Here is a 13132-nt window from a genome sequence, read left to right on the forward strand (position 1 = left end):
CTTGACAATCACATTTATCAAAATACATTGAAATAAAGTTGGATAAAAATCCTGCTGATAAATCACTAACCCTTGTGAATATACAAAAGGTTAAACACTAAGGTTCACAAAAATGTAGTAAGACAGTATTTTTTTATTTTGTAAAATTAAAATAACAAAAAACATGTAATTTTCGTAGTAACAAGGATGTGTATGCTATGTCTTTTTTAGAACACAGAACAGGCCCAACTAGGAAGCTAACAGCCTACATCAGTGCTGAAAAACACAGCTTGCCCCCAGAGTCACCTTTATTCTTCCTTTCATCTTCAATCAGCCTGTTCGTTCTGGTGATATAGTCATCCTTTAGTTCAAGTTGATACCTGCCAATCAGAAGAACCAAAAATGAGCTCCTTGTCGCTTTCCTGGACAGATTACCATCAATACATGAGCTTATCTGTGGCGCTGGGGCACCTAAGGGCACTGAAAGTGACAACATGTAAGCCTCAAGCTCTCTCAAGACAAAAGCCAGGGATATGAATTCTGAACATAAAAGGTCCATAACACCCTACTGTGATCCTGTCAATTTGGTCCCAAAACTCAGTCACACAAGATCAAGGGTCCTGTTGTTGTTGTGAGGTTAGAGAGAACAATTATTTCTCAGTTGGTCTCGACTGACACAAGGTAGTAAATTAAGGCCAACTTACAGTGTGCGTGACAGACTCTAAATCCCAAATGATAACCAAGTCAGTCACTTGCAATTCACCTATCCGTCTCCCCTCCCCAAGATAAGAACTTTTGCCCTTAAAGGCTGAGCACGGCATTGAGAGCCAACTGCCACCAGCATTAGACCTGAATTAGCAATACCCAAAGGCACATCTCTCGGGGCTTCAGCCATCTCCACCAGCTGCTACCAGCTGACTTTCTGGTTCAGAGGCCAGAAAAAGGAAGGAGAAGCAATCCTGTGATATCCTCCCAACTTCAACACTTGGCTAAAGACACAGAAGGACACCCAAAGCCGGACAAATGATACCAAACAGTTCACTATATCCATGGCTAGGTGAAGTTAACAAACTGTGAGGAATAAAGGAAGAAAAACGTGTTTAACAACTAGGGTTACTTCAGTGTTCACTAGTATGGTAGAGGAGCAGACATAAAATAGGTAGATCAAATCCATCATTTCAAAACTGATACAATGAAAAGATGCTACCTTTTTTGACAGAATTCTTTTAAAGAATAACTTCCAGAAACCTCAGTGCGTACTATGTAATGGAATACCAATGACAAATTATGAGCAAGGCAATAAAAATGAGGCCAATGACTAAGACCTGCCCAGAGGAGCTGAGCGGAGTCATCGCTTCACTACACATGCACTTAGTCAGTATTAACTGAGCACTTGCTATGTGCCAGATGGCGTGCCACGCATGGGAGGGAGTTACCATATGGGCTTAATGTCTTTGCACGAAGAGATTATTCACCAAGATACAAAACTCAGGCTATAGGAAAGCCCCAGGGACCACACTTATCCATATTCTCCTCTCCTATGCTGTGTTTTGCTTCCTATAGCTAATCCTTTTTCTGGATTCGGGCTTGGCAGAACCTTGAAGGAATACCAGGGCACACGTTCAGTGACGAACCCTGTCACCGATAAGACCACCACTGGAGAAACTGTGGCCTATCCCCATCTTCATGCCAGTATGAGGAGAGAAGGGAGGAAAGTGGTTGTACTTCTGACTTTTCAGCTGCTCAGCTGTGCAAACTGAGCAAGTCCTAAGGTGCCCTAAAAACTGAAGCAAACCATAAGCTCTCAGTGTCAGAGAAGCTATGAGTAAGAATGAGCAGAGGATGCTATTCTCTGCATCTTTTTAAACCCATCGTAAATATTCATGGGAAAGCCTTGACTACCAATGAAAACCTGTATTTTTTTTAAACACCAAATTTTGCCATAAATTGTCCATCTTATCCCCCCCCCCCCAAAAAAAACTGTCCGTCTTATCTATTTCATCAGTGTTGCTGTGCTTCTAGCAACTTAATGAAACACGGGATTCCTTTAGCAATGCCATGCAATTACTTGAGAAGTTCATTCTTGAGCTTCTGGTCATAGCTCTCCTCAATGCTCTTTATATTCAATTCCCGCTTCCTCAGTGTGTCAGTCAGGCTTTTATTTTTTTCCTCTTGCAGCCTCTGAGTCCTGAAATTAGCAAAAAGAGAGAAAGCAAATAAGAAAACCACAACATCTGAAGTAACAAATGTAGGGGGTAAAAAATAGCCCGTGTTTTAGTTCCTCCATCTATTTTATGAGCTGACTTAGTTCATCAACTAGCAGATGGAATTATCCGGTGGCACCTAAGGGGAGTGTGAATGTACCAAGACCAAAGTGGTCTCTTACAGAAGAGGATCCACACTCAAAAAAGGGTTACAGGGGATCAATGGCTATCATCAATTTAGGGATGAAAAAGTGATGTTTTTAGTTACAAAGCTACAAACCAAACTCTAGTGCACTTAAATGCTTGTTTCTTCTAGAGTATTACTTCTAATTGTGAGACTTAACTGATGAGCCCATAAGAATTATAGGTAGAAGATTCATTTTTGGCATTTAATAATCCATTGAATGCATGTTGAAAAGAGTGACGAGAGAGAGCAAACGATAGATGGGTCCTTCAGAACCTCCAAATCCGGAGAATGGAGTGCTTTTCATGGAGAGACACCCCCCCCCCAATCACCCACAAAACCAATTCTGGAGCCGGGAGTCAGGTTCACAAGTACTTAGACCAAACCGCAGTGAGGAGTGCTATGAACATGGTCTGTTACAAGCAAAGGATAAACGCTTTGTGTTAGAGCTCCCTCTGCTGGCTAATCTGTAAAGCAAAGGAGCATTAAATCCATTTATTTTAGTTTAATATAGTTAGACGGGAGGAGTCCGGGACGTGGAGGTAAGGAAGTGATTATATAATCATGATTATGTAACCGAGAATCTGCCCAAATTTTGCCCCTTTACTTTTCTCTATCAATGTGCCACTTCAGTATCACCAAAAGGAGAGTAAAGTAGGCAGAGAGAAGAAATCAAATGAATAGAGCCTACGAAAATGAAAAAACATTAATGAAGATGGAGACAAACTCTTAAATAAAATCGGATTCCTGGAGTATCTATGAATGTCAAGATCCCAAATGGGAAAGAAAGCTTATTCCACCAACTACAGACTGGTGAGCTTGGTATTAATCCCAGGTAAGATGTGAAGGTTGATACATCTGTGAGCACTTAGAAAAAGTAACACACACACCAAGAGAAATAGTTTCACCCAGTACAAGTCAAGTCAGAGCCACCATATTTCTTTTTTTTTTTTTTTTTTTTTTTACAGTAGAGCAAGTAAACATGGAAGGTCTGGGTATCTGGAGTTCAGTTGCTATGTGCATGTGAAACTATTAGATCTGAACGGAACGTAAATGAGAAACACAGGATTTGTCAAAGCATTATTAGCTTCTTCAAATCATCTATCTGGTCTTACTATAGCCCAATGATGGTGTCTCATTCTGCTTTTCACCCTAATGTCTAGTATTTCATAAATGAAACCCTAGTCTTTGTTTCTCTTAATCTGTGCCTTTTAAAACCAGGTGTTGTCACTTTAACAACTAAAAACTCTACTTGGCAATTAGCATCAGACTATTAAGACACCTATTTAGTTCTTTTAAATCTCATTCATTCTGAATATCTGAAACGAATACACATTACTCACAATTCAAAAGCTTCGATCCGTTGCTTCAGCTCGGCTTCTCTGCCTCTTAGCAAATCTATATCTTTTAGTAGAAGCTGCCTCTGAGCATAAATTTCTTTGGTTTCCATCTGTGTATGAAAGCTTTAATTTTTAGTAAGCAAGCTAAAGAAAATAAAATGGATCTGAACATACTGCTTCCTAAATTCCGGAAAACAAACTCCAGACACTTAGGGTTACAATTTCCCTTTCTCTTAAGAGGTTTCAATTCGAGGTATGCTTTTTTGCCTAATTCCTTACCCAAACACATGTTCCCTCCTTCAATGACTGTGAAGGAGTATTCCTAACATCCCTGGTCTATCTATTCTACGTAACATCTCTCAGACGCTTAAAATTTGGATGAGTGCTTCAGCAAGAAAAAAATGACAAAATGGGTGTTTAGCAATAAAACGTCAAAAGAATAGAATTCCCCTGCTGCTGTTGCTGCCGGCAAGTTTCAGTTCCCGTTCTGGCTCAGCAGCGGCAAGCTGAATGGGCCACACCTCCATTTGTGTGTCTGCCGAGCAAGGCTTCATGGAATGCCTAGCCTATGTCAAACAGCACACTCGGAGCTGGACAGAGAAGGATGCAGATACAGGTCTCACCTTTACAAAATTTGCAGTTCAGTCAGGGAGAGAGAAATAATCAGACTACGATGTGAGGATTTTATAACCAAAATACAGAAAGACTCCGTGGCAGGAGCGACAGGCGAATCAGTCTGTCAGTAGGAGCCCAGGGAAGGTATCACAAGGAGGTGACATTCCAGCTGGATTTTGAAGGCCAAGCGAGTTTCATCAGGGACGGAAGGAGAAGGGCATTCCAGGTGGTGGAAGAAAGACACGATGCTTTGCATGAGGAGGGCCCTCTTGTCCAGAGCCTTCAGAGAATCAGTTAACTAAATGAGTATTCTGGGGGCACCTGGGTGGCTCAGTTGGTTAAGCGACTGCCTTCGGCTCAGGTCATGATCCCGGAGTCCTGGGATTGAGTCCCACATCGGGCTCCCCCTGCTCTGTGGGGAGCCTGCTTCTCCCTCTGCCTCTGCCTGCCACTCCCCCTGCTTGTGCTCACTCTGTCTCTCTATGTCAAATAAATAAATAAAATCTTTAAAATAAATGAATGAATGAATGAATGAATGAATGAGTATTCTGGTCTGGTAACTGATTGGTCTGAATTAGTCACCGATCTTGAGGATGCAGTTGTTCATCTAAACATAATCCAATCATCTCAAAGACAGTGCTTCCCACATTTATTTTTACAGGAGCCCAATCACCAGAAATGGTAAACAAAACCGTACAGGGGACGCAACCAGCATGAAACGACTGGGTCTGACCGAGAAGTCCCGAGCAAGAGCTCCCGACGGCAGCAGCTCTGGCCGGACACGGGGAACAGTGGTCCCAATCCAGGCCGGTCAAAGATAGCCCCTTGGGAAAGGAACTGGATTCTCCTACAAGAGTGGACCCCACGCCTCCTGCCACGCCTCAACCTTTCCACCTCCCGTCCAGTCACCCTCCGTGAGAGAAGATCAGATGGCCACCTGACTGACTTCTGCAGGCCTGGACTCCGCTCCTCCGGGTACCTTGAACTTGACACAATGGCAGCACACTGCGTTTTGTTGCCGGTCTTCACGTGACACCTCCGCCTGCAACCCTATCCCGTTGGCCCATGCTTACCCTTCCACCTGTCGGTAGCCCCAGACCTAGTCCTCGAGGCCTCGGACTCTGCCACAGGGCCTTCCCTTCTCCCCTGGGCTAGTAGCCACCCGTCTTGCCCTCTGGCTTCCTTCACCACCCCACCGAGCCCCAGTGTCTTCAATTAAACAGGCTGCTTTTCTCAAGCCAAGTCAGCTCTAGAAAGCTCCGCTCCCCAGGTGCCTCCTTCTGCCCTGGCTAACCTTACAAAGCTTCCCAAGAACTGGAACAGAACAATCGCCTCCAAGCACCTGGTCTGGTCTACACCCGTCACAAGCTGCCCGTCTCAGCTGGGCCCTCGACACAGTGCCATCAGTCCTGTCTGTCTCAGAGCGTTCACTGCTCTGCCTCTCCCCCCACGCAACCGTTCCCCAACTGCTGATCCTCTTCTAGAAGCTGCCCCCCTGAACCTCAAATCTGCCCAAGAGGATGGAGCTTATTCAGCGTGAGTTTCTCACAATCCCCACACGGACGTTCGCACTCACAGCTCTTTCCTTCCAGCCGTTTCGGAGGAACGAAGCCTGCATATCCTTTTCAAGGCCGATGCTTCCATTTGCGCTCTTGACCCCAGTCCCTAGCGCTCCTGCAGCGCTCTGTCGTGTCTAGCCAACTGTCCCAACCCAGTCTCAGACCTTGAGCCAATCTACTAAGAGCTGCAGGAAACAGACACCCGGTAAATAACTGTAAAATGTTACCTCTTGGTGCTTTTGAATTCTCTCAAGAGCCATCTTTTCCCGAGAAATGAGGGCTTCAGATTTTGCTTGACGAGCTCGCTCCAATTCGTTCCGGAACTCAGCTAACTCCCTCTCAGCCTTTCTCTTCTCTTCCATTTTAACTTTTGCTATTTCGGTATCTTTAAAATACTTCAACTGCCAATTGAGTACAAATAACTATAAATACCAATAACTATACTAAAGAAATAACTTCTCTCTTGATGGCTAGGTTTAACACTAATGCTCTACTTAAATATATTTAGTTTAACTCATCTTTAGTTTCATCTCATTCACTGTACCTGTAGCATTCATTCAAAAGGCACAAAAAATGACATCAATTAGAAAGAAAAATCACATGTGCAATAGTTTATCACATTCATTAATAAAGTGTCTCCATTTTTTCCCCTTATACCTAACATTAAGGCATCAAAAGATAAGCACCAATATCACTCTTGCTAACAGCAACAAGATACAACTTACCTTTTGACACATTTCTGCCCGAAGCTGCTGTTCTATTTCTCTCTTATATTCATTTAACTTTATTTCTAAAGATTCTAACTTGGGACGCTGAGGGTAAGCATCCGCAAACTGATCATCAATGAGCTGAAGCTTTTCTGCTGTTAAAAAAAAAAAAAAAAAACAACAACACAGGAAGTTAGAACAGAGAAATGCGGTCAGGTGAGCAAGAGGCTAGAGGTCTGTTCAAAAGCAAAGAGTATACTTAGGGGAAAGTGTAGGGATCTCTGCAATTGACTTTGAAACATCAAAAAATTAAGATGGATTAATGGATGGGACAGACAAGTGCTTGAGCAAGTATCACACAAATTTGCTGGGAGTATCTAGGTATACAAGTGTTCAGTGTACAACTGTTTCAACCTTTTTGTATGTTAGAAAATTTTCATCCTCAAATGTCAGGGGCAAAGAAAGCAAAGCGTACAATAGAAGTCAGAAAACACTGGCATCTCTTTCTAGTCCCTAGATGCCAAGGCAGAACGAAGTGGCCTTTGGTTACCGGTGACTCACACGTTCAAAACACTGACTTTAAACTAAACCAAAGATCATGTATTTCAACTCCTCTGCTTTACAGGGAAGGAAAGTGGCCCCTACAGTTTGAGTCCTCGAGGGCTAAGCAACTATGTAATGGTGTAACTGGGACTGAGACCAGGTCCACTGACTATCTTGCATTCTAGTGCTGTCTCCAGTAGACCCACAGCCCTCAAACCAACTGTGGATCAGAATCAACCATGCAGCAACATGCAAATGTGTACCTAGAGGACAATCTCAGCCACGGAGAACACCAACACCCACCAAAAAGAATGCACATGAAAAAAGGCTGGCAGAAGTACTGGCAGTGTTCATCTCTTTAGAAAATTTTAGACATATTTTCCATTCACTTTTCTGTATTTTCCAAATGCTCTGTAATTGTGCTGTTCAATACAGGACTCTCTAGCCGCATGCGGCCACTGAGTAGATGAAATGTGATCATCTGAATTGAATGTGCTCTAAGTGTAAAAGACACACCAGATTTCAAGGACTGAACACAGAAATTTTATCTAAAATAATCTCATTCATGTTTTTTATACAGATTACATGTTGGAATATTTTGGTCATATTGGGTTAAATAAAATATATTAAAACAAATTCACCTGTGGGTTTTTTGTTGTTTTTTTACTATGGCCACTAGGCAGTTAAAAATTACGTATGTGGTGCATATTATTGGACAGCACTGTTCTAGAATAAGCATGTACCATGTTCCCAATGGAATAAAACCTATGCCAAAATAAATTAAAGGCCTAGTTATACAGTGTAGCTTTTACCAATTATAGGCTCATCTTAAAGGTTAAAAGCACCATTACTCCTAAAGACTTGGGAAGGGCCACAAAACCGATTAATCACATAATTTTAGAAAACTTGGACTCTACTATCAGTTCTGCCCCAGAATGTTTCCAAGTTGCTCTTCCTCTGGGGACCCCCAATTCCTCAACTATAAACTGAAATGATACACCACTGACTTGTCTAGTTCTCTGCAGTGCAACTCATCTAGGATTTTCTCACTTAGTGGCTGTAAAATAAAGTTAGATGAGACATAGGGAAGAACTTGCCGGTTAAGAGAGGTTGAATGCAACACACAAGGAAGAACGTGGGCCTTTGGATTCCCCCAAGATTTGGAAAGTGCAGCCTTAGCCGTCACGAGGGGAGGGAGCAGTACTGGAGAGCAGTTCTGGTCCCTTCCCACAGTGATTCCAGAGGAAATGAGCACCTCCGCCACCTGCAGGCTGCATCCCTCCCAGTCAAGAACAAGCATGTAATATAGTAAATCAGGTCATTTCTGTCATTTGAAAACAACAATTAAAATTCTGAAAAAAGGCTACAGTTACCAAGAGAGTCTTTGCTAGGAAACGCTGAACTTGTCTGAGTTTCCATATCACAGCTCATTTTGGACTGATGATATTCTGCCAATTCTCTTAAAAACTGCATGAGAAAACCTAAAAGACACAAAGTGTATAATACAGTTTCACTGCACAAATTTCTTTCATTTAACCATCGCTCAGTCACTGTTCATATAATCTTGGTTTTAAAACATTATCTTTTTTTACATTCTAGATCTTTTAAGAATAATATCTAAGGAAAGGCCTTTGCAAACATGACACAAAACCTAGAAGCAATAAGGATAAATATTTATCACTCTAACAATATAAAAATCAGAAACCTATATGGCATGAAATGAAGTCAAAAGACAAGTGATACACTGGAAAAAAAATATCTGCAGTAATATGGAAACAGAGGACTAATTTTGATAATATCAAAGAACTCTTACAATTCAGTAAGAAAAAAATGGAAAAATGGAACAAGACACGGACAAAATTTACACAAAAAAAGTTTAACTGTCAAACGTGAACAAAAGTATAAACAAATGCAAAATAATACAACAGAGAGACTGTATTTTTCCAGTAAGATTGCTAAGATTAAAAACACAGGCATATGGGACTTCTGGGAAGATGGCAGAATAGGAAGATTCTAAACTTACCTCCTCCCACGGACATACCTAGGTAACAGCCACAGCAGAGCAACTAACCCAGAAAACAAACCCAAAGACTGGCGGAACAGACATCCCACAGTTAATCGCAGAGGGGAGGCCACACTGAAAAGGGTAGGAGGGGCAGAGACACAGTTGAGAACCAAACTAACCACCAATTGGAGGGACACCACAAGCACAGAGAAGGGAGAAGAGCAGAACCCAGCCACACCAGGCACCCCAGACAGGGGTGACCTGCACTGAAAAGACGAGTCCCCATATCATTTGGCTTTAAAAACCGGGGGGGCTTAACTTTGTGAGTTTTTACAGTCAGCAGGGCTTCCCTCCAGGTACCTTAATAATCATTGCGCTTAGCTCTGGGAGAGCTGGAGGGCAAAAGGAAACGGAGTGTCCACTCTTAAAGAGCCAGCATAACAACCCCACACAGAAACAGCAAAGAAGCAGCAATTTGAAAAGCTCTTGGGGTATACCTGGAAGGAGATTTATTTACTAATCTTCGAACCTGTGCTGGAGGGGCAGAGATCTTCAGGAGACATCTCCAAAAACAAAAGAGCTGTCAGGAGCCATTTCTCCCCACACCCCCAAGTCTAGATAGCCAGACACTTCTGGGAACAGCATGAACACCACCCCCCACCACCACCTACCTTACTACCACCACCCAGCTCCCATGTTCTCCTGCAGATCTGGCCCATCCAATGCCCAAGTGGCAGGAGTCCCTCCAAAGCAGCTCCTGCCACGATACACCCCATAAGCCACCACTACAGAGTGACTCCTGCCCTGGAGATAGGACAGGATAACCACACACACCCGCTCAACTACAGCCCCAGCAAATGGACTCAGGGCAGACATCTGATCTGCCAGCCCCACCCGCCAACCACCTCTCAGCCCCAGGAAACAGGCTAAGAGCAGGGATCTGGTCTGACTGCTGACAACACCCAACTACAATCCCATGGCAACTCCAGACTGGCCCTTTAAACAGCTAAATGAAATGGAGAAAAGCAATATGCCTGATAAAGAATTCAAAGTAATGGGGACACCTGCGTGGCTCAGTTGGTTAAGTGTCTGACTCCTGATCTCAGGTCAGGTCTTGATCTCAGCGTCGTGAGTTGAGGCCCTGCGTTGGGGTCCATGCTAGGCATGGAGCCTACTTAAAAAAAAAAAAAAAAAAAAAAAGAATTCAAAGTAATGGTAATAAAGATACTTGATGGACTTGAGAAGAGTGCAGGATCTCAGTGAGACCATCATCAAAGAGAGAGAAAATATAAAAAAGAACCAATCACAGATGAAAGACTCAACAACTGAAATTAAAAATACACTAGAGGGAAATCAATAGCAGATTAGAGGAGACAGAAGAACGGATCGGTGAGCTGGAAGCCAGAGTAATGGAAAGTTCCCAAGATGAACACCAAAAAGAAAAAAGAATAATAAATAATGAGAATAGGTTAAGGGAACTCAGCAACACCATCAAGCATAATAACATTTGCATCATAGGGATCCCAGAAGGAGAAGAGAGAAAAAAGGGGACAAAAAATTTATTTGAAGACATAATAGCTGAAAACATCCTCCACCTGGGGAGGGAAACAGAAATCCAGATGCAGGAGGCACAGAGAGACCGCAACAAAATCAACCTAAGGAGGTCCACACCAAAACACATAATTAACATGGCAAAAAGTGGTGATAGAGAATTTTAAAAGCAGCAAACAGTTATATACAAAGGAAACCCCAAAAGGCTAGAAGCTGATTTTTCAGAAATTCTGCAGGCCACAAGGGCATGGCGACATACATTCAAAGTGCTGAAAGGAAAAAAAAAATCTGCAACCAAGCATACTCTACCCAGCAAGGCTATCATTCAGAATAGGAGAAGTGAAGAGTTTCCCAGACAAAAGTTAAAGGAGTTCATTACCACTAAACCAGCCCTACAAGAAATGTTAATGGGAGTTCTCTGAATTTTAAGAAAAGGCCATAATCAGGAATAAGAAAGTTAGGATAGGAAAAAATTTCACAGTTATATACAAACATAATAAAAGTAGATTAATCACTTATAAAACCAGCACGGAGATTAAAGTAAAGCAGTAAAATCAATTATATCTGTAAAAATCAGTCAGGAGATTCACAAAATAAAAGGATGTAAAGTATGACATCATAATACATAAAATGAATGGGGGAGATGAGTAAAAATTTAGTGCTTTTAGAATGGGTTCAAATTTAAGCAACCATCAACATATGCATACACAGATGTATGCATAAGATGTTAATATAAGCCTAAATATAACAAATCAAAACCACTGATACACCAAAAATAAGGAGAAAGAAATCTAAGTACATCACTAAAGAAAGCCAGCAAACTGTGATCATAGAGAGCAAGAAAGGAACAGAGAACATACAACATGTAACAAAATGGCAATAAGTACACACCTATCAATAATTACTTTCAATGTAAATGGACTAAATGCTCCACTCAAAAAACGTAGGGTGACTGAATGGACAAAAAAATAAGATCCATCTATGGGGCACCTGAGTGGCTCAGCTGGTTAAGTGTCTGACTCTTGGTTTTGGCTCAGGTCATGATTTCACGCATTATGGGATCGGGCCCCTCACCAGGCTCCTTGCTCAACAGGGAGTCTGCTTGAAGATGGCTCATTCTGCCCTTCCCTCCATTCGTATGTGGCTCTCTCTTGCTCTCTAAATAAATAAATCTTAATAAAAAAAAAAGCAAGACCCATCTATATGCTGCCTAAAGGAGAATCACTTCAGACCTAAACATACATGTAGACTGAAAGTGAAGGGATGAAAAAACATTTATCTGGCAAATGGTGGAGCATGCAACTCTTGATCCCTGGGTTGTGAGTTCAAGCTCCACGCTGGGTGTAGAGATTACTTAAAAATAAAATCTTAAAATAAAAAAAAAAAAAGAACAATGTAAATACTTATGCACCCAACACAATAGCACCCAAATATATAAAACAGCTAATAATAAACGCAAAGGAAGTAATTGATATAATATAATAGTAAGGGAGTATAACACTCTGCTTACATCAATGGACAGATCAGACAGACAGAAAATCAATAAGGAAATAGTGGCTTTGAAGGACATGCTGGACCAGATGGGGCTAACAGATATATTCAGAAGGTTCCATCTTAAAACAGCAGAATACACATTCTTTTCAAGTGCACATTAAACATTCTCCAAAACAGATCACGTTAGGCCAACAAGTCTCAAATTCAACAAGACTGAAGTCATATCATGTATCTTTTCCAACCACAACAGTATGCAACTAGAAATCAACCGTAAGAAAAAAATCTGGAAAGTACAAATACATGGAGAAACAAAGGAAAAAGAGACAGACTCTTAAAATCCATAGAATTGATAGTTGCCAGAGGGGAGGTAGGTGGGGCTATGAGTGAAATAGAGGATTAAGAGTATACTTGTTACGATTAGTACTGAGAAATATATAGAATTGTTGAATCATTATACTGTACACCTGAAACTAATATAACACTATATTATACTTGAGTAAAAAATAACCATATACTCACACAATGGAATACATAGCAATTAATATGAACAAACCAATGCTAAAATAGTATCAATCAATGTCATAATGCTGAGAGAAAGAAGCCACACTCAAGATATATTGTAGGGGGGCGCCTGGGTGGCTCAGTCATTAAGCGTCTGCCTTCGGCTCAGGTCATGGTCCCAGGGTCCTGGGATCGAGCCCCGCATCGGGTTCCCTGCTCGGCGGGGAGTCTGCTTTTCCCTCTGCCCCTCACCCCACTATGCTCTCTCTCTGTCCCTCTCTCAAATAAATAAAGTTTAAAAAAAAGATATATTGTAGGACTACATGCATATAAAGTGTAAAAACAGGCATTAATAATCTATGGTGCTAGATATCAGAATAGCAGTTAAGACTGGGTAATAGGGAAAGCATAGTGATTGGGAAGGATACAAGGGAGGCTTCTGGGATGCTG

The 13132-nt window shown here is 41.8% G+C and overlaps 1 protein-coding gene across 4 annotated transcripts in view; it reads right to left on the reverse strand.

Moving 5' to 3' along the window:
* The window catches only part of OFD1 (OFD1 centriole and centriolar satellite protein), a 45507-nt gene that overhangs the window by 19016 nt on the left and 13359 nt on the right, over positions 1-13132 (reverse strand). For 3 of the 4 annotated variants that reach the window (XM_035725474.1, XM_035725472.1, XM_035725475.1), the window contains 6 exons: positions 8505-8612; positions 6607-6743; positions 6109-6282; positions 3711-3817; positions 2048-2167; positions 286-359 (listed from right to left, as the gene is read on the reverse strand). In XM_035725474.1, coding sequence (XP_035581367.1) covers positions 286-359; positions 2048-2167; positions 3711-3817; positions 6109-6282; positions 6607-6743; positions 8505-8612 — 720 coding nt within the window. The remainder of the gene's footprint in view (positions 1-285; positions 360-2047; positions 2168-3710; positions 3818-6108; positions 6283-6606; positions 6744-8504; positions 8613-13132) is intronic. The other variant, XM_035725473.1, reaches the window with a different exon arrangement.

This window comes from Zalophus californianus, chromosome X, assembly GCF_009762305.2.
Source record: "Zalophus californianus isolate mZalCal1 chromosome X, mZalCal1.pri.v2, whole genome shotgun sequence".
Lineage (NCBI taxonomy): Eukaryota > Metazoa > Chordata > Mammalia > Carnivora > Otariidae > Zalophus > Zalophus californianus.